The sequence below is a fragment of the Zingiber officinale genome, chromosome 4B (assembly GCF_018446385.1).
Source record: "Zingiber officinale cultivar Zhangliang chromosome 4B, Zo_v1.1, whole genome shotgun sequence".
NCBI lineage: Eukaryota > Viridiplantae > Streptophyta > Magnoliopsida > Zingiberales > Zingiberaceae > Zingiber > Zingiber officinale.
The window spans coordinates 124630793-124654177 of NC_055993.1; the positions used below are offsets into that span (position 1 = coordinate 124630793).

The 23385-nt window shown below is 35.7% G+C and overlaps 1 protein-coding gene across 1 annotated transcript; it reads left to right on the top strand.

Moving 5' to 3' along the window:
* The first annotated feature begins 13133 nt into the window (after positions 1–13133).
* LOC121976444 (cactin-like) lies at positions 13134–21522 on the top strand. Its single transcript, XM_042528605.1, has 13 exons — positions 13134–13503; positions 13586–13677; positions 14632–14728; positions 15408–15479; positions 15593–15655; positions 15755–15895; positions 16313–16408; positions 17307–17591; positions 18780–18915; positions 18999–19135; positions 19825–20004; positions 20243–20509; positions 21213–21522. The coding sequence occupies exons 1-13, from the start codon at positions 13153–13155 to the stop codon at positions 21330–21332; spliced, it is 2037 nt and encodes a 678-aa protein (XP_042384539.1). The 5' UTR covers positions 13134–13152; the 3' UTR covers positions 21333–21522.
* Positions 21523–23385: the final 1863 nt, after the last annotated feature.

Genomic DNA, 23385 nt, shown 5'->3' on the forward strand with positions numbered 1-23385 from the left:
GTTGTGATCAGCACGATAATGAAGGTCCCATACCCTTCATTAACCTTAACCCTACATTCTCCCCCAATGTAGGCAAATGCCCATCCTTGAGCATTATCCACTTGAAACCACTTGAACAATGAGGATATCCACTCCACATTATAGTTCAAACGCTCAACCTTGAGCATGTTCTTAACGGAAGGTTAACCACCTTCCAAGGTTCATGAAAAATAATTTTCATGCCTTTAAAGAGTCTCTCCCCCTGAAGACATGGTGGTAACTTCTGTCATTGCACCAACAATGACTTGGAATCCCTAAACCTTTAGGAAACCCAAATTGAGAAGTTTTGAGGTTCAAAAATTCAATATTGAAATCAACTTCAACCTAAACTTCAATTTAGTCTTCCTTAACCATTTCATCCCAGTTTTCAACATGAAAACATCCTTTTTATGTATACAAATGTATTTTGAGGGGTTAGGAATGGTTACCGAGACTAAATATGGTTCAAAGATGCTGAAATCAGGCATTCCCAGCCAAAATCAGCAACTTGAATCGATTGGAGTTGGGTTCCAATTGATTGAACCTCTCTGAATCGATCCACTGATCGATTCAGACTTCCTGGATCGATCGGCTGATCGATCCAGCGAGCAAATCGATCCACTGATCGATTCAGTCTTCTTGGATCGATCGGCTGATCGATCCAGCGAGCTTCTGCTCGCAAGAAATTCCTTCTCAATCGATCGGCTGATCGATTGAGGCACTCCAATCGATCCACTGATCGATTGGAGGTCTGAAATTGCTGAAATTCAATTTCAGCCAATTTCAGAAACCCCTAGAAAATTCTACAAAATTCCAAAAATCATAAAAATTTGTGTAGACATTATTTAGGGTATAATTTATCATGGAAAAATAGTTTTCTATGAAAATACATCATATTTTCAAAGATTGACACAAACTTGAGAACTTGCAAAAACTTTAGTGTTTTCTTCAAGTTTGTGTCTAACTATTCAATGGTGATTACTATCAAAAGATAGTCTTCACCAAGGTTTTCCAAACTTATTTTAAAAACATTTTCAAAACCAATATCCCACCATGTTCCTTGGGCTTAATGCACATGACTTGTACATTAGCTTTCCCAATGATGGGAAAACACATAACTATGTGTTTTGATGAACTTAAAACTCAAAAGAATGCACTAAATCAACATCTTGAGTTTTGTTCATCATCCTAACATCTCACTTGTATCTAGTGTGCACTGAAACACATACAAGTCATCTTATAGGTCTTTGTGAGATGTAAGATTTTGGTTTTGCCCTATTCTAGGGATCATGCATATCTATCTAGGCATTTTGAGAGGTAGACATCCACAAAGGATGTTACTTGTTGATTCACTTGTTAAACAAATGCCACTTGTTTATTCCACTTGTTGTAAACAAATGCCACTTGTTGAACTAATGTCATATGTCCTTAATTTTTTTTTTTAAGGAAATAAACATAATGCATGATAATGTTATGGCATACATCAAAATAAAATAGCTTTCAAAAAAAGATTCCTATAACTACATGATGTATGTATGACATGACATGGTATTTTTGTATTTTTCATGATAAGTCATGAATGCAAAATAAAAATCAAAATAAAGTATGATGTCATGACATATTATGGGCAAACAATCATGGCAAGGTTTAGCATAAATAAAATATACCTAGATTACCTATCTAAGTATCCTTAAAGCTTAGCTAAGTTAAAACTTAACCCTAGATTGCCCTCTAAATGCTCCAAGAAAATGCCAAAACCTAAATTGACATTTCTATTTCTCTTGATTTGTTTATGCCACTTAAAAATTAAGCATATCCTCAAATGTTGGCATATTCCATTTTTCCTCAAGAATAATCACATAAATCAAGGCCCGGATTGCCTTAAATTTCTAAGAGAATACCAAAATCCCAACTTGGTATTTCGCTAGGTTTTCCCAATTTATGCCATTTTAAGATAAAATCAATTTTTCACCATTAGACACATTTTACTCTTTCAAGGAGTAAATAATAATTCCATTTCATTTTCAAAGGTTAACAAAAACCTTGAAAATGCTCCTTGAGTGTCAATTTCCTCAAAGTTGGGTTAACTACCCTTCTAATCGGAGTTGACACTCTCTGACCCATCTATGGGGTAGAGAAAATGCTCCTAGGAACCCAACACCTATTGGTGCTCCTTGGATGCTCTAGGTACTCACTAGGGATAACTTCCCTAGATACCTTCCTAGTGACCTTGTTGGGCTTCTTAGAAGCCTTGGTCACATTTTCTAGGTTAACTATAGGGATTGCTTCCCTTGTGACCTTGTTAGTGACTTTCTTAGACTTCTTAGAAGTCTTAGTCACATTTATTGCAAAAATACTCTTAGGAATAACCTTCCTAGTATTTTTGACTTGACCACTAGACCTAGGGTTGGTTCCATAACTATATGGAACCCTATGGTAAGAGGGCACGTCCTTCTTAGCCTTGGGTTTGTATCCCAAACCTCTATGGCCATTGGATGGCTTTTGTACCCCTAAACCTAGGTTATGCTCATTTTGCCCTAATAGGATATTTTCCATCCTTTTTAGGGTCTTTTCCATTTTATCAAGTCTTGACCTCAAGAGTTGATTTTCCCTCACTAAGTCCTTTGTATTTGATTTTTCATTTGTTCCATGAGCATTTTTATTCTTGGGCTTGTATCTATTATCCTTAGTGTTCTTGCCCAAAAGTCTATCTACCTTCCTAACCTTAGGTTGGTTGGTCTTGGCATGTAGGACCACATGCTTTTCCTTAATGCCCTCATGCTTTCTATTCTTATGGTAAATTGCATTAAAATGATAAAAATTTGAACTATCATGCTTTTTACCATAATGTAAAGGGGTAGGCTCAATGAATGTTACCCTCTTCTTTACCTTAGATGCTCCCCCTTTAGTTGAGCTTCCTCTATGAGCCTTGACCACCTTCTTCCCCTTAGGGCATTGATTTCGGTAATGCCCCTTTTGATTGCAAGAGAAGCACACAATGTGCTCCTTGCTCTTCTTTGTTCCGGGGATGGTCTCCTTGGGCTTCTCCTTGCCCTTTTGTGCCACTTGGCCCTTCTTCTTGGCCAATTTAGGGCATTTGCTCTTGTAATGCCCATGTTCCCTACATTCAAAACATATTATATGATTTTTATTTTTAATTGAAACATTTATACCTTCTCGTGTAGAGATGACACTTGCTCCTCCATTTGATATTTCTTGAATTTTGGAGGTGGCACCATCTTCTTCCTCTTCACTTGACCCGGATGTGGAGGCCTCTTCTTGCTCCGGGTTCATTGATCTACACTCCCCCTCAATCCTAGAGGTGGAGGCTTCATCATCTTGTACATGGAACAAGGAGTATGCTCCCTCCTTGTTCTCTTCATTGCACTCCTTTGAGGATGAAGCTTCTTGGACTTCCTCTTCTTCGAAAGTTGAGCATCTCTCAACTTCGGAGTCCTCCTCTTGATCTTGCTCCAATGAGTCTCCCTCTTTGGATTCCTCTTGATTCGGTACAGTGGAGGGGATCTCTTCATGAAGCTTGGCTAATTTGCTCCATAATTCCTTTGCATCTTCAAATTCTCCAATTTTGCAAAGGATGGTGCTTGGCAATAAATTGACCAAAAGCTTGGTCACTTTGTCATTGGCCTCGCACCTTTGGACTTGCTCTTGGCTCCACTTGCTCCTCTTGAGAACTTTGCCCTTTGAGTTTGTTGGAGTCTTGAAGCCTTCCATAAGAGCAAACCATTGCTCTATCTCCATCATAAGGAAATTTTCGATTCTTGATTTCCAAGAATCGAAACTCGTAGAAGTGTATGGTGGAGCCACCCTCGTGTCGAATCCGAGCCCATCTCGGAATTCCATTGTAGAAGTTGAGCTTTTGAATTTGTTTGACTTTGATGAATTTGCTCCAACTTCTTCACCATCTAGCTTTTCTTGATATGTTTGCCCCTTCCAACGATGATTCCGGTGAAGAGCGGCCTCGCTCTGATACCACTTGTTAGGACCAAAAGTAGCTAGAGGGGGGGGGGGGTGAATAGCTCGTCGCGTTTGCTCATCTCGTTTGGTTGCGCTTCGTTGCTTGTTTCTTCAAGAGATGGCAGCGGAAATACAAAGAAACAACATACAACGCTAACACGATTGGTTTACTTGGTATTCAACACCTACTCACGCACCCTCCACTAATAAAACCCTCCTTTATGGTAACTACCAAGGGCGGAGAAGCCCTACAAGACTCAATACAAGAAGAAAGAGAAAGGTAATGAAATACAAGCTTACAATGAGAGCAAAAACCCTAACCCTAGTTTCTTCTTCTTGCTTTGATCCACCTCTTGACTTGGAAGAAACTCCAAGAACCTTCAAGAACTGGCGATCTCGAGCTTGAGAAGAGTTGTGGAGGAGCTGGTGAAGATCTGAAATGAAAACAGTGAAAGATCCGAAGGAAATGAACGCCTGCGGCTTAAATCGACGCTAACGGTCGAATCCCGATCGATTGGAATGCTCCCAATCGATCGGGGAGGCTTTGGATCGATCCACGGATCGATCCAGAGCGCCTCTGTGCTCTGGAAAAACTTCTGGATCGATCCACGGATCGATCCAGCGCTTATCGCGCAAAGCAGTAGCGTCCCAATCGATCCACTGATCGATTGGGACCTCTGGATCGATCCACCGATCGATCCAGAGGGGTTCTGTTCGCGGGGACTCACCGGATCGATCGGTGGATCGATCCAGATCTGCTGGATCGATCCACGGATCAATCCAAACCTGCTGGATCAATCCACGGATCAATCCAGATCTTGGTTTTTGCCCAAAACCAAGCCCAAAGCCCCCTAAACCAACATCTAGTTAACCATGACTTGTTGGTACATAAGACCTAGCATCCGGTCACCCTTGACCAGCTAGGACTCTCTCACCAAGTGTCTGGTCAATCCCTTTGACCCACTTGGACTTTTCTCTTCTTGCCAAGTATCCGGTCACTCCCTAAGACCTACTTGGACTTTTCTTCCTCGTGCCAAGTATCCGGTCAATCCCTTTGACCTACTTGGACTCTCATCAGATGTCTGGTCAACCTTGACCCATCTGGATTTCTCTTGCCTGACTTCACTCACCAGGACTTTCCCAATTGCCTAGCTTCACTCACTAGGTCTTTCACCTGGCTTCACTCACCAGGATTTTCCTCCTGCCTAACATCCCAGTTAGGACTTCTCAGTCAAGTATCCGGTCATCCTTGACCTACTTGACTCTTCTTCAATCAACCTTGCATTGTCAAACATCGAAATCCAAACCAAGACTCAAGCTTGGTCAACCAGGTCAACCTTGACCTGAGGAATGTTGCACCAACAATTGCTTTGGTGCTTGTTTCAAGTCATATAATCACCAATCTACAAACCTTGTTTTTTCTATCTTATCACAGAAAACCCTTTAGGTTGCTCCATATAGATTTTCTCTTCTAAATCCTCATTTAGAAATATTAATTTTTTACATCTATTTGATATATTTCGAGATTCCATAAAGCAACTATAGCCAGCAATACTCTAATGAAAATTATTCTCGAAATAGGAGAATACGTATCAAAGTAATCAAGGACTTCTCATTATCGGTATCATTTGATTACCAATTTGGCCTTATACTTATCAATTGTGTCATCTAATTTCATTTTCTTCTTAAATATCTACTTGCAACCTAGTGGTTTATTTTTCGAAGGAAGATCCACAAGCTCCCAAGTGTTGTTTTATAAAATAGATTCTATCTTAGATGCAATTGCCTCTCTCCAGTGAGGTCCATCAAAAGAACTTACTGCTTATGAGTAAATGCGGAGTTCACTTTCTAACATGAAACTGATAAAATCCATTTCTTAGGATTTTTCCGCTCGAGCTCTTTTACTCCATCTAAGCTCAACCTCGTATGGGTCCTCATCATCATTTCTATCTTGTGTTTCATATGCCCATTTTAAGAAACTAGCTTCCTCTCGGGTCGTATACGGAAACACATGCTTGAAGAACGAGACATTTCTCGATTCTATTATCGAGTTATTGTGTATATCCGGTATTTGTGACTCATACACAAAAAATTGATATGCACTGTTGTTATATGCATATCCAGTAAATATGCAATTAATATACTTTGGTCTTATCTTAATCAATTTCGGATTAGACACCAAAATTTTAGCAAGACACCCCTAAATTCATAAATATTTGTAGGGTGGTTGTCTTCTATTGCATAATTTATAAGAGCTCCTATCTATTTTCTTCCGAGACATCTTGTTTAAAAGGTAATTAGTTATTAACATAACCCTCCCCCCCCCCCCCCCCCCCCAACATGAATTCTGGCAGTCCAGAGTTTAATAAAAGTGTGTTCATCATCTCCATTAGAGTGTGGTTCTTCTGCTTAGCAACGCCATTTTATTGAGGTATATAAGGAGCTATGGTTTCGTGTCTGATCCTATGTTTAACACACAACTTAGCGAACGGTGATGCATATTCACCACCTTGGTCACTTCGAACCATCTTAATCTTTTTATTAAGTTGGTTTTCAACCTTATTCTTATAGAGAGCAAATTTTTCTATAACTTCATCCTTACTTTTAAGAAAATACACATAATAGTATTTTATATTATCATCTACAAAAGTGATGAAGTATTTATTCTCACCACGTGTTGGTGTACTTTTGAGGTCGCACACGTTGGTGTGAATTAGCCCGAGTAGTTCGTTGCTTTTTTCAACATGTTGAAAGTATGATTTTGTCATTTTTGCTTTAGCACAAATCTCACACTTATGTTTTGGGTCAAGGTGGAATATATGTATGATTTGCATGTTTATTAATATACGCAATACATTGTAATTAACATGTCCTAGTCTACCATGTCACAAACATGAAGACTCAAGTATATAAGTGGAAGAACTTTCATCTTTATTTATCTTGGGTCTAATGGTCATTACATTGAGTTTAAACAACTCATCATATACATAGCATCTTCCTACAAATATTCTATTTTTGGATAGTATAACTCTGTCTGACTCAAAAATAATGTGAAAGTCATATTTGCTTAATAGTGATTTGGACACTAGATTCTTCTGAATCTCTAGAATATACAACACATTGTTTAGAATAAGGTCCTTGCCCAATGTCATTTTCAGCACAACTTTTCCTTGGCCTATGATGTCCGAGGTTACTAAGTTCCCCATGAACAAATTATCCCCACCTTTGACTTCTTCAAAGTTGTGGATCAACTCTTTATTACAGTAGACATGTCTAGTGGCTCTAATATTGATCTACCATTGTCACAAGTTTGAACTGATCAAGTTCAGTTCTGAGACCACTGCGCAGAGGTTATCCATTTCTGGTCCCTCGTTCAGGATGACCTCTTACTTCTTCTTCGACTTTCTGCATTTCGAAGATTTGTGATCGACTTGACCACAATTGAAGCACTTCCCAGAGAATCTCTTAATGCTTCCTCTGGGTCCTATCATGGAAGTCTTGGGGTTCTTTCATTTCGAGTTTTGACCATGCTCGACTATGTTGGCTTTCACAGTAGCCTGAGGGAACAACTTTCTCTCTACTCTTGTTGTCTTCTTCGATGCAAAGTCTAACAATGAGTTTCTCTACATTCATCTCCTTCCGCTTGTGCTTTAGTAGTTCTTGAAGTCCTTCCACTCGGGAGACAGTTTCTCAATGATAGCAGTCACCTGGAATGTTTCACTCAGAACCATCCTTTCTGAGTGGATCTCGTGCAAAATCACCTGAAGCTCCTAGACTTGGCTAATCACCATCTTGGAGTCAATCATCTTGTAGTCCAAGAATCGACCCATGATGAACTTCTTGGCCCTTACATCCTTTGTCTTGTATTTCTTGTCCAGGTACTATACACAGCGTACAACGAGTTGACAAAACAGTTGAGGATATAGTTTCGGCAAAGGAACTTAGAGTGAGTCTATACCTCCACTGTACTGATGGTCTACGCTTCAATATCCTCAGCACGCTTAGGAGGGTCTTCGATCAAGAACTGAGCTAGATTAAGTGTGGTCAAGTAGAAGAACATCTTCTATTGTCACCTCTTGAAGTTTAATCCAACCAACTTCTCTGGCCTTTCCCTGTAGTTCATTAGCACAATTACAATCAAGGTGAAGGGGTCTTCATGTGTTGAGTCTCTTGCACCTCAACACTTTGTTTTGTGGCCATCTTAACAGAACGAAGTCTGCTTCAAGATTGTTGGACAATCTGTTGCCTGAGATATTAAGGAAAATTACTGAATTAAAATTACACAAAATTAATTCAAATTTATTTGTTGAGATGACTTGAGCAGATAATCTCATGTTGCCAGCAGGCTGGTTCTGCCAAGCTTCTAGTGATCCAAGTTGCGAAGTTGATGTGGTGTGTTGCAGAATCAGGAGTTGATTGCCGAGTCGGGAAGGAAATTCACTGAGTAAGATACCGAAATCTGTGTTCAACGCAGTTTCTTTGAAATAGATTCGCCCCACTTCCGGCTGTCCTTCGAGGTTCTTTCGGGTCATTTGTTTCTCAGGATACAATGACAAAATCATATATGCAACCAAGCACTGGTCGTTCGTGGAGAACTGAGAATATACCCAGTGCTATCATGAGTAGTTCAACTGAACAGATGCATTGCTAAGAGAGTTTTTGTGGAAGAACATGGGTGGACAAAACTTTGTTTCCCGCTCTTCCTCTTATTCTCTATCTTATGCTCAAGATTTAAGCTCCTTAATTATATAGGGGCTCAACCTTTGACCGTAATAAATGACCGATTAATAATCATTTATTACCATTAATTGCTAGCAATTTTAATTAGATCAATTAATGGTCATTTATTCCTATAATTATCGACAGTTTGAATTGAATGAATTAATGACTATTATTGTTATTAATTGTCGATAGTTTCAATTGAATAATTAACAACCATTTATTGCCATTAATTATCTGCAGTTTCAATTAGATTGAATTAATTGAAATTAATTCATCTGTTTCACCTAAGCAGCAAAAAAAATATGGTAAAATATTGGTTTATTCGCTTGTCAAATCTTGCCTTGACCAGTCCGACATTCGACGTGCTTAGATCATGCTTACACATAAGTCAACCTTGGTTCAGTACAATCCGGACTCTGAATTTGCATCCACCCCTGAGTACTCACGTATAAGAGAGTCTCTCCCCATGCAAATGTTTACAACATCAATACATGTACCATAATTTAAATTAACAATAAAGTCAAGATATTTCTAATACGAGACTAAAAACCTATGCATAATAGAATCTCTTCATCTCCCTCCTTTATTCTATTCACATTTATAATAATTTATACCAGAGTTATATTTATAAATAAATCATAAATATTATTTTATATACCTATAAAATTTTATAAATTAGGATTTAAAAACTATTGATATTTTAATTATTACTTATTAAGTACTTCATAAATTCGTGTTACTAATTTTCGAATATTATTTTTCCACTATGTTCCTTTTACCTTGTTAATCATTCATATATCCATCTAGACATACTTTAACTATCAAAATTTAGTTGTAATGGATAATCAATAGTCCGAAAAGAGATTCTTCATCAATTATTAATGGATACATTGATAAAATAATTATGAGATTGATACACTGATAAAATGACAACGAATACAGTTCGATTAGAGAGAAAAATCAATTGGAATATATATCAATCAATAAAAATTGATTAGTTGTCTCCCACAGACGTAGCTAAGTTAATATTTAGGTGAGGGGTTGTCATAATCACAGGATTTATGATCTTGTATTAGACCCCCTTTGATTGACTGAATTACTTTTATGATTTACTCAGAGGACGTTTAATTTAGGAGAATAGGAATGATTAGTGAGGAATGAGAATGAGAATCATTGATTGACATTGTTAATATTTAGATTATAAGAATATAAATACAAATAAGGAAATGAATCCTTGAAATTGGGTAATAACTCATTCTCATGTACCTCCCCTTCAATGAGTCATTATCATATTTTCATCAATCAAAATATTTCCTTATTCCAAAATTACCCTTAACCTAAAACTAAAATTTTCTTCTTAATATCAAATATCAAAATATATTTATTTATTTTTTCTTTCATATCACTTCTCTCTCCTTGTTTTCTCTCATCATATTTTCTCTCTCATCGTTTTATCATACACTTTTTCTCTCCTCAATCTCTTCCATCGCACTCTCTTCCTCTTTTTCTTTTCTCATCATATTTTCTCTCTCCTCAATCTCTCCCATCACACTTTATTTTCTCTTTTTTTCTCATCACACTTTCACTCTCATCACACTTTCTCTCTCCTCAATCTCTCTTGTCACACTCCCTCCTTTTTTTTTTTACCCCTACGGGCTGGATCAGCTGGAAGGGTGCCTGACGCTTGCAACGGAGGTTTAGGGGTCGAGGGTCGCCAGTTGCACACGCGCGTAAAACCTTGGTCTGCTGCGCTTTAAATTCCACTCGACCCCCAGTCACCCCTCCTGCCCAGCTTAACCGTGATTTACCCTCTGGAGATCTATGGGGTCGGACCCAAGGGGCCGCTAAGGTGGCGGTTCCACCTTTTTGCAACACTCCCTCATTTTTTTTTCTCAACACACTTTCTCTCTTATCATACTTTCTCCCTCATCATACTTTCTATCTCCTCAATCTCTCCCATCACACTCACTGTCCTCTTTTTTTCTCATCGCACTTTCTCTCTCATCATACTTTCTCTCTCACCATACTTTCTCTTTCCTCAATCTCTCTCACCACACTCTCTCTCCTTATTTTTTCTCATTACATTTTCTCTCTCTTCATACTCTCCCATCATACTTTCTCTCACATCATATTTTCTCTCTCATCATGCTCTCTCTTATCACATTCTCTTTTCTCATTTTCTTTCATCACACTTGCTATATCTTCATTCTTTCTCATCACACTTTCTCTCTCATCATACTTTCTCTCTCATCATTATCTTTCATCATATTTTTCTCTCATATTCATCTTTCTCTCACATCTAATTTTTTCCTTTGATTTATTCTGATAGAAAATATACAATTAACCAAACATTGCTTTTAAGAGTGATATTCATGGTGGCAAAAAGCGAATACGGTCGCCCCTAGCGCCCCCGCCAACCCGTCCTAGGGCCAACACGGAGGAGGTAAATCACGGGCGGCTACTAGCCTTTGGAATAGTGACTAGTACATAAGGGAGGCATTTATCTCGGCTTTGTCGAGATTCGAACCTCAGACCTCATACGCTAGCCACTAGACTCATCCGAGAGGACTTTTAAAAGTGATATTCATGCTCATACCCATTCCCATTTCACAATACAATGATTCTCATTCCAATTCCTATTCCTAGGAAAGAACCAAACACTCCCTCACTTCTATTAAAGGGCCGAGTGTAGGGATGTAAATGAACCAAACGGTTTGCGAGCTATTCGAAGCTCGATTCAGTAAAAAACTTGTTCAAGTTCGTTCGTTTATCTTATCGAGCCGAGCTCGACAGTTTTATCGAGCCGAGCTCGAGCTCGACAGTTTTATCGAGCCGAGTTCGAGTTTAAGGATATTCGGCTCGTGAACTCGCGAACATGTTCGTTTATAGGCTCGCGAGCTAAAAAAATGAGCCTTAAACCGAGCAAAAAAACGAGCTCAAAAAATGAGCTTTAAAATGAGCCAAAACACGAGCTCTAAAACGAGCCCGAAAATGAGTACGAGCTCGCTTAACGAGTTAGGCTCGTTAACTTCGATAATCGAGCTAATAACGAGCCGAGCTCGAGCCTTGTGATAAAAACTCGATTCAAGCTCGAGCCGAGCTCGAGCCCATATATAACTTAAACAAACCGAGTTCGAGCCTAATATTGTTCGGCTCGGTTTGACTCATTTACATCCCTATCTGAGTGAGAGTTATTTAAAAAAAATAACAAATAAAGTATATAATATGCTTATAATTCAATAGTGCTGTTTATTTATTTATTTTTAATATTCTCGTCAGTAAAGTCAACTAAGTTTTAGCTGATAAATCCTGAATTCCTTCATTGTTATCCTCTTAATAAATGATGATGTGTTTTCGAGATGATCTTCCATAAAATTAAAATAAATATCTCTTTTATGTGTTAATTATTATTTTAAAATTTAATAGTCATTCATGATTTATTTTTTCCGTGGACCCCTGAGTACTAGGACGAGTCTATTTACCTTTTGTCATAATATACATGAAGATCTTCTTGGCGCTGCAACAAGAGGGAGGAGTAAAGCAAAAATAAAAATAAAATAGCGACAGATTTTACTGTCAAAATAAGATTTACCTTTCTTATCGAATTTAATTTTAACTTTTACCTGATATTTTTAATTTTTTATTAATCAAAAATAATTTTGACCGTTAAAATTTTTAATAATATTTTACGTTTTATTCAAACGGCGAAAACATAAAAATTATTAATAAATTTAAATATTTATGTTATGTTTGGACGAGTGAGAGAAGGAAAGAGCGGGAGGGAGGAGTAAAGGAAAAATAAAAATAAAATAGCGACAGATTTTACTGTCAAAATAAAATTTACCTTTCTTATCGAATTTAATTTTAACTTTTACCTGACATTTTTAATTTTTTATTAATCAAAAATAATTTTGACCGTTAAAAATTTTAATAATATTTTACGATTTATTCAAACGGTAAAAACAAAAAAATTATTAATAAATTTAAATATTTATGTTATGTTTGGATGAGTGAGAGAAGGAAAGAGAAGTAAAAGCATTCATGATGTATTAATGGGATATTATAATACTCTTTTGGTAGAAGGAGTATTCAAAGTGTTGAACGCATTTAAACAAATGTGGGTGGGCCAGCCAGGACATCCATGTGTATTTTTTTTTAAATTTTATTTATTAAAAACTTAAATAGTTTTAAAAATAGTAAAACGATTGAAATAATAAAATTTTAATATTATTTTTTAAAAATAGTAAAATTATTTTTTTTAAAAAATAAGATTATTACAAAAGGTTCTAACATATGTTACTTTATGTGACAGGAAAAGAAGAGAAGGAATTTTAAATATATAAAATTATAAAAATAATTTTATTTTTTAAAATAAATTTACATGTGAAAAAAAAAGTTATAACCCATTTTATTTTATTTTACATCCCAAATCGATTCATGAGCGGACGTTACCTTCTCGTCCTTTTCCCCTCAACTCACTCCATCCCAAACAAGTTCAAAATTCCTTTTCCGCTTGCTTACCCTCCCAAAAGAGGTAGTCGAGTATATCCGATCGTTTCAAAGACCGGCGTAAGGGCAGTAGGTATCATGGAGGAGGAGATCATGGAGCGGCGGAAGAGATCAACAGACGATTCTCGGAGATATTCCCGACGCCGCAACCACGAGAGGAGTAAGAGGACTAAGCGAAGAGACGGATGTCGTTTCTCCGAGCCGGAAGATTCGAGGGTTACGAGGGATATCACAGAGAAAGAGATCATGGACTACATGGTGAAGAAGGTGCAAAAGAAGGTATTTATCTTTATTTCTTTTGAATACGTTTATTGCGGTTTGTGAGAGTTCTCAAGTGAGGGCAAACTGTGCTTCTTTTTAGGTTCTGAAGGTTGCGAAGAAACTCAAAGCAAACAAGGTGACTGGATATTCTAACGATTCAAATCCTCTTGGAGACCATAATCTGATTGAGAAGTAATGTTTCTTTTTTGTTTTTAAGTTGTTTTTTTTTCCAAATAAATTATGTTTAGATATTTTATTTATTCGTATGTTCATTTTTAATCTTTGGTTCTTTCTTTCCTTTTGATTTACTCAATCCCAAGAAAAAAATCTTGATCCTTGGTTTGCATGATTGTAACTGTGATAGTGAATTAAAGATATAGAAGAATAGTTGTGATTTGCAATCAATCATACCATTAATCATCTGAATTTATCAAATAGCAGGACATAATTGTATAGTTGAGACGTTTTTTTTATGTGGAGTATATTTTTATACCATCCATCACTTGAAATAGTTTGTAATGATTAGTAAGAAAATGTGTTAGGTAGGAGGGGGAAAATGTAACAGACATAGAGTGGTCAGGTTGAGAATCCTTGTTGTTGTTAAGAATGTAGAACTAAAATTTAGATTGGACAAGTTGCAAATCAAAAGAAAACAAAATGAATAAGAGAGAAGATGATAGGAAAAATTGATAGGGAAAAGCTGAAAGGCACATTTCTTTGCTTTGTTTAAAAGATGTCTGTAGAGGGTGGCTTTGGTATTTGAGTTCCCTTATTAGCTCCTTTCCTCCAAATTAGGTTTAGTTGGAGAAAGCAAAGGTAGACAAACATGAAGTGGAAATAAGTTTTAGGGTTAGCATAACCTACTCAATTACTGACAATTAGACTACTTAGTAAAAGCTACTCTATGACAAGGCTGCTGAAGCTTTCATTGTATATATTTGCTCTACACACCAAGGCACGTAGAAAATCAGACATGAATAATTAGATATGACATTTTTTGTCTTTATCTTATGCATTCATTTCTATTCTACAGAAAATATGCTTTCTTTCTAGTTAGACATTCATCATTGAGTTACATGTTAGTTCCTGTAGAAACATCATATCACTGTTTTGTACTTATTACTCTATTCATTTACATATTGGTAGGTTTGTATGGATGAAAAAGATAGAATCTGATATTACACGAGGTGTACTTCTTGATACATCAGTGAATGCTGAAAAGAGTAGACAAAGAGAAAGAATGGTAATTATAGTTGATAATGATACAATTTGTAATAGTCAATTCTTTTATGTTGTATATTTTGTTTTGCTTGGATTGATCAAGGAAGACTGGCTTTAGTAACTAATTAAGTATAGTTACCTAGTCCTTATTCCTTGCATGGATACTCATGAGTGTACAACTTAAAAACTCATAGTGGCATTTAAGGTTTGCTCCACCTGTCGCTAACTAAGATGGTCGCATTAAGTGCAGAGTTGCTTCTTGTTAGAGAATATACACTTTAATTCTGTCTGTGTATGTGATAATATAATGTCACTACATATTAGTCAACTTCTTAGACGTTGGTCTCTTTATATTTGCTGAATTTGTAGTTTGAGCATGATTTTGCATTTTCTCTCGAGATATGCTGTACTTAAGGGAAATGAATGGTGATTATTGTTCATGAATAAAGATAAAGCTTTCTAATCTGCTAAAACAAAATTGTATTCCATTGCATAATGCTAAGTAGATTTTCCTGGATTCTTCTCTTTTGAGTAATTCAGTTTATTATTCTATGTTCTCTTTTTGACCAAAAAAAAAAGAGATTGACATTATACAGGAGATAGAATTCTCTAATTTACTTCTTTTTATTTGCTACAGATCCAAAGTTTATCTGAAAGTAGGGGTATTTATTGCTGCATGCTAATATAATCTACTGATGTAGGCTGAGATTGAAAATATCAAGAAAAGAAGGGAAGAAAGGGCAATTGAGAAAACACAACATGAGGAAGAAATGGTTTGGCCAAATTCTCAATTTTCTATGAATACACTTATCTGAATCTTTGTAAATGTTTTCCTTGTGTTAGTTTAGTTAAATCTTCTCATACTTTCTTTGGTAAAATGCCACAGACAATGTTGGCAAGAGAGAGAGCCTGGGCTGAGTGTATAGATTGGGAGAAGAAAGAAGAAGAGGTGATTACATTTTCAACTTGCCACATTTGTTCTACTCCTGATTTTGTAGTCTTTCATGATATTCTTATCATCTTCTATTAATTTTGTTCTACCGTGCAGTTTCACTTTCATCAAAGCAAAGTTAGATCCAAGATTAGATTGCAAGAAGGACGTGCAAAACCCATTGACATACTTATCAAGACCCTTAATGGTTTAGAAGAATTTGACTTTGATCTAAATGAACCATACATTGTATTTAAGGTATTTAATTCTCAGTTCTCAACACCTTTTGATAAAGCTCTAACTTAAAATTTGCTAATGCCTATTAGGTTTCTTGAGTACTCTTTGTAATATCGAAGTCTATGTTACTCCATGAATAACTTTGAGAATTGTAGATTTCCATAACAGTTACCTCGTGATGTGATTTATTTTTTTTTAATTATTATTATTATTATTATTATTATTATTATTATTATTATTATTGAGTAAATTATTCATAGATGCTAAACGTTGAAACTGCAGGGGCTTACTGTGAAGGATTTGGAAGAACTTTGTAATGACATTAAACTGCATCTAGATTTGGATATAGCAACACCAATTATTATTATTATTATTATTATTATTATTATTATTATTATTGAGTAAATTATTCATAGATGCTAAACGTTGAAACTGCAGGGGCTTACTGTGAAGGATTTGGAAGAACTTTGTAATGACATTAAACTGCATCTAGATTTGGATATAGCAACACCAATTCATATCAGATATTGGGAGGTGAAGTCTTTGGCTTTAGATCTTTCTTGGTGCTCACAATTTGAATTTCTATACATTCCATTGTACCGCCTTCTCTCTCTTTCTCTTACATGAGAAAAATGTTTATTCTCGATTTATCCTTTTAAAATTTGTCATTTACATAATCATATTTGTTATTGGCACTAATGGCTTAACATTTTTAATTTAGCTGATTCCAAAGGAAAATATTATTCACATGAATTTGGATGAATGAAAGATGAGGGATGTCTAATGCAATGCAAATATCTTCTAATAAACTTGCACACGATCAATTTATGTTATAAAAAGGGAATTATGTTTTCTGAACAACTTTAAGATTTCAGATTATATAGGTGGTCCATCTCCATCCAAAAATAATTAGCAAAAGAGTAGGTCAAAAGGTAGAAGATACCTGCATTCCCAAAATTTTCTATTTGGTTGATGTGTCTCAGTTTGGGCTTCTGATCATTAGATTAGATTAATGAAAACAAAGCTTGGGATTTCATATTCATCTGAAAGTTGATGAAATTGAACCTTTTCTGACTATGGTTAATTAATAACTTTGATTCTTTAATTTATCTCGACTGATAGGTTATTACTATATTTCACAATTGATTGAACTCTTTCTGTTACTCAAATGGTAATATTATAATTGGGCTATGGAAATTTCAACACTAATTTGTGTAATAACTTCTTATCGTTTTTTTTTCTATCCATATTTCATAATTTGATTGAACTCTCTGTTACTCAAAGGATAATATTCTAATTAGGCTACTGACAGTTCTAATCTGATTTGTGAACTATGGTCACATAACTTTGATATTTTTTCTTACCTCTATGAATTCTTTTCCTTGTTCCCCCTGATGTAGTTGATATCTTGTTTGCTCCTGATGTTGCACAGGCATTGATAATAGTTTGTAACTGGGAACTTGCAGAAGCCCAGAAAAGAGATGCAATTGATCGAGCTAGAATACGTGGTGAGCAAGCACCTCCTGAAATTCTTGCAGAAGAAAGGGGTTTGCACTCGAGCATTGAAGCTGATGTGATGAATATGTTGGAAGGGAAAAGGTCCAAGGAGTTGGAGTTGATGCAGCAAAGAATTGAGTCACTAATGTGCTCAGGCACTGCCAAGGTTGTCGAGTATTGGGAGGCTATTCTCGAACGCCTGCAAATATACAAGGCGAAGGTATGCTACCAATCTTGACAGCAAGAGTGAGATTAGACTCATTTACTTCTGTTAAAGCTTTGTACTAGTGCTAGTATCTAGTCTCTAGTACAATAATTGCATGTTTTAAATAATTGGAATCATCCACAATGACCTCTTTCATTCTGCTAGAGTTGAATCAACTTCATAATCAGATGTTAGTCTTCATGCCTCTTCTATATTCCTTCATATTGGTCTTTTAATGTACCTATCCTGAATCTATGCCCTCTGCTAGTTTTGCTATTGGAGTTAAATTGAAATCATTGCTATTTGCTATTGGAATAAACCATAGTAAGAGTGCTTGTACCTTGAGTTGTAACATTAATGTTGTGTGAACTTGAATTAGAAATGGAATGAAATGACTCTCTTGTTTACTTGGAAGTAAACAAAAAAAGAGAAAGTAATTTAATTCCTTAAGTTTCCTCTATTTTTATTTCCACTCAGACTAGGCAGAAATAGATTGAAATGGAGTTTAGACATCTCATAAATAAAAATGTGTATTCTCCCTTTTCAATGTTGTCTAGCTAAACAAATAAATGAAATAAAGTGAAAATAAGATAGTATTCTTTTCTTTTCTCTTCAACTTAAACTATTTCGTTACATTCTGTTTCCTCTTCTCTCTGTAAAGATCAGGTATAGATAATGTGCTTCCCATCTTGTAAGCTGTGGTTATTGGACCCCTTCAGTGGACACTTCAAGTTGTTCTATGTGCCCATGTTGGACTTGAACACTGTCACTCCCATGCCAACACTCCAAGTGGACACTTGCACATCTATTGGTTATGTGCAAAAATTACCCATTCTCTAAGAAACTGAGCTTATAGTTATATCTTCCAACAATCAGTTCAGAGTTGGCCTTATTTTTTCTCAAGTAGGGATAGGAATCCTTGAATAGAAAAGGATAATTGAGGACCCATATCAGATGCGCCCTTATCTCATTACTTATCCTTTTCATTTCAATGGTAAAGAATGTGCCCCAAAGACATATTTAAATTAAACATGTGTCTTCCATTATGCATCTGGCTATATTGTTCAAAATTAAAATTTTAGGATTTATGAAATCTATGCCTACACTGTGCATTTTAAAGTGTTTCTCTCAATCTATTGGTTTTATGAAGATGAATTTAGCTCTTTTAATTTATGGGTATTATTGCTCAAACACTATATGTAGGCTACTCTTAGAGAAATCCATGCCTCACTTCTACAAATGCATCTTCAATGTTCGGAGCATCCTGCAGAGCTCAAGAACCGGTTAAAAGAACATGAAGATGCAAAAGCAGAAGAGGAAGAGTTGCAGCATCTGGAGGGTATATAACTTCGAAATTTAGTCGTCTTAGTTATCTGAAATTGCCTGAGTGCTATACTTATGCTGTAAGTTTTTTCCCCCTAGATTCCAAGCATTATTCTCCTGAGCATGTAATTGAGGAAGCTGATGAACCTGAAGAAGAGGGTTCATTCTCACCTCAACTCTTTCAAGGTGATGAAGACAATAAAGCAATTGATCCTGAGGAAGACTGGATTAAACTGGTAATGTTCCTCTCCTACTGTTGGGCAACTTCTATTGTACATGTCATTGAACAAGCCTAGAATTCATCTCTTGACTTTTTGTTCTTATTCTTGATATTCCAAGTTGAATCCCATGTTGGGGTTTTAGTGTATGTGTTATGGAACAACCCTAGAATTTATCTTGACTTTTTGTTTTTATTCATGATATTCCATGTTGAATTGGGCACTCCCAGGGAGATTATAAGGTTTGGTTACTGCATTTGCAGTAATTAGCAGGTGATAGTTTTGACTACTACATATTTTTGGCTCAAATTTGTGAAAGGTAAGTCTAGAAAGTACATATTAAAATCGTCGTTTTCGATCTTATAATATGCTATTAATATGGATATGGCAATTTGTTTCTCTTCTGGTGGTCGCTGATTTTGAATCATGTTGACTAATCCTGCCCAAAGTTTCCTCCAACTCTTTCTTTTTGATTAGTTGGTGTTTGGTACGGCTGATTTGGAAGGACGAACTGCCCATATCATCCATTCAACTGTGTCATCAGTGATGGATAAGCTTATAGCTTTTGCGAAATCTGACAACCAACTTGTTTGATTTCTCCTTATTGCATCACTTTCTGAATTGGGAGACTTTTCATAGCATGCTTAACATCACTTTCTGAATTGGGAGACTTTTCATAGCATGCTTAATTAGCTCATCTCTTGCAGGGGCAGAAACGCAAGGCTGTAGAAATAGAGCAGCAAATGAAGACTCGGGAAGCAATGACTGCAAAGAAGGCGAGCACACCCGAAGAGAATATGGAACTCGAAGCCATGAGAGTGATGGGAACTATGGATGAAGGGGATGCAGTTTTTGGCGCCAACTCTGAAGTAACTCTGGATTCATTGGTACTATTTTACTCTCTTTTCTTCATATCAAAACTACATGTTCTTTTGTGCTGTGACTTATTTCATCAGTTACCAATTTATATGAAATCCATTTTGTTTTAGAAGCCTCGTATATGGATCATTTGAAGAACATTGTGTGTTGATTGAAAAAAAGAGATACCTAACAAGTGAAAGTTTTAAAGGAATGCATATTGAAGAACACTTATTTTTCTTTTCTATTGGGCTTTCATTTTTTCAGGTATATTGGTGGCATGATAAATACCGTCCGCGAAAGCCGAAGTATACCAATTTGGTTCATGCCGGATACAAATGGAACAAATACAATCAAACTCATTATGATCACGACAATCCTCCCCCTGCGATTGTCCAGGGATACAAGTTCAAGATATTTTACACTAATCTTGTTGATAAGTCCAGAGCACCAGTGTATACTGTTGAGAAGGATGGCGACAGTGATGAGACTTGCATTATCAGATTTCATGCTGGGCCACCCTACGAGGATATTGTGAGTTGCAATTTGTCTTAAGTTTCTAATAATATGTTAATTAAAATAGCAAATGCTGACATTCAGCCCTTGCTAATGAAGAATTTCAAATTTTAATCCTATTCTAAAATATTCAATCAAAGCCTCTTTCCACCTATTGTATTAAGATGTCCTTTTGTAGTCTTCATGTCATGTTGCCAACTAACTTGATAAAAGGTATTTTCTGCCAAAATTGTCATAATTAACCGATACACCCTGACATATGGGTTAATTTTAATACAAAATGTTATCATTATACATTTGATTCACTCTTTGTGAATGAGATTAAGACTTTGAAAGTTGGCCAATTTTTTGCATCTATGGCACTTTTTCCTCATCTTTTAATTTATTAGTGTCATCTAGAATCAAATTTTGCCAAGTTTATTATGAATATCATTTATAGCTTTTCCTCATTTTTGAATTTATTAAAACCACTTGCAATCAATTTTTGCCAAGTTTAGTATGAATATCTTTTATAAGCTATTGGGCAAAACATTTTGATGGTCAAAAAGAATTTATTAGCACTGTGGGTGAGGCAGTTGCCTTAACCATTTCAAATAAGGTTATCTGAACTTGGAAAATTTTAATTAGAAAGATTCAAGCTAGGTACCTGTCCTAGTTGTAATTTAATACTAATATGGTTGCCTAATATGTTTGTATTGTTTGTTTGTATAAAATTTGACAGGCTTTTCGCATTGTAAACAAAGAATGGGAATATTCTCATGATAAGGGCTTCAAGTGTACCTTCGAGCATGGGACTTTATATTTGTTCTTCAATTTCAAACAATTTGGATACCGACGGTAGGAGCTGGGGACATATTCATTTGAACTTGATAAAAGAGTCTTTTATTAGCAAACGATTACTCAAACAAGTCTTTTGTAATTGTCTACATTTGACCAAGAAGTACATCTACCTCTGCTGTGCTAAATTGTGCGAGCAAGACTCGCTTGTTAGTTTTTTTATATGTTTATTTCATTTGGGCTGTGCTGCTAAATTATATTTGTGACTTTGCTATCTATCTGATTTTCGACAGTCTAAATCCTAAAACATTTTCAATATTTAAACTTTTAATCCAACAGCACCCAAACATAACAATTATAACAAACTAAAAAGAAGTTAAAAATTATGAGAATATTCCCATTCTTACATAGACTTTCTACTCAACTAACTCTAGGTGCCATGGCCTTACAGAAACTTTGATGACCAATTTCAAATGCCAAGTTCCAACTCAATAAGAAAATGATATTTTACTTGACTGAACCGTGTAAGTTTCAGTAGTATTCATTTTACGTACTTAAATTTTAAAATTCCAAAATGATTAATAAAAAACAAAGAAGAAAAGAAAAAGAAAGAAATAAAACAGGTCATATAAATCCTAGAGAATCGAATGTCGACGTTCTTGATGTGATTGATCTCTTTAGATATTGACCCTATTAATTAACACTGTTCATCGATCTGTTGGATCTTATTTTTTTATTTATTTCATTCAGAGTGAAGGCCATCATTTTTATTTCTTAAAAAATGTATGATGCTTTGGGCGGCCTTCGATATAATTAGTATCAGCTATGGCGTGAGAACAAAACAATATATAATTGACCATGAGAGGAGGCCTGGGTTGTTAAGATAAAAAAAATAATAATAATAATTTACTCGATTGTTACTCATTTATAATGACATGTTATTGTAAATATAGTCTCATTACGATGAGATCATTTAACAACAAATAGAGTATTGTAATATAAAAACACGACATGAACATTATTCTATATACAGCAATAATTGTCATGCGCCTGATCTCAACCGAACCCTTCGACTGGAATTGAAGCCTGCTATTTCCTCAGCGCTAGTATGTCGTCAACAACCAAAAAAAAAAAAAAAAAAAGTTTCGTCATGCCACAAGCTTTAACGGTCAATTGCGAAAATACAAATAAATAAATAAATAAAAATTCATGCTGAAAGTATATACTTAAATCGACAATTCCTCATGATGATAGTGTTAAATGAAAATACGATGTTTGTTTTATATTCTCTTTTCTTTTAATAAACGAATTAGTGGCTAATAACAATAAAATTAAAGAATCTCCGAAGACTCCTTCAATTTACAATCCACTATTTTATCTAACGGCGGATTCAATTTATATACCTAGAAGTTTTTATCCATCCACCTTAATATTCTCCAGCTTCCTTATTGTCATCTTTTCAAATTTCTCTTTGCATTTTTGGTCGCGGACATAATTAAACACTCAATCAACATATTTGAGTTTCTAGATATGAGATTGAGTTATAAATCTAAAGGTCAAGTCAAAACTAAATCATGTAGAAATAGCAGGCTAGCTACTAAAGCAATATGCAAAATATGAACATGCTCTATCCTCAAAAATTGTAGCAGCCAGCATTATTGAGAACAATTAAGGAAATACCTCCTCTATATTCACAGGAGGAGCTTGGAGCTGGAACTGGTTCAGTAGCATTTGGCGTCCAGATCTCTACGCCATTGTCTATACCGCAACTAGCAATAGCAGCAGCATAAGGATGATATGCAATACGGTTGACAACAAATTTATCTCCTTTCAACACGCGCTAAAGCATGCCGTCCCTTTTCCTCCAAATAAAAATTTGGTTGCGGTTTGAACTGCTGCTAACGTACTCACAAGTCACAATTTGGAACACTAGTGATTTCCCACAGAACTACGCCCAAATCGTCGCCTCCGGAGATGAGCATATCACCATATATCTGCATTGAATCTCACAGTGTCTAATTTTGTGTGAATGCTAAAACGCAGAATAAGATCCTGTCACCAGAAGTTAATCAGAAAAGTATCTAGTAAATGCATGCATGCAGTTCACTCACGCATAA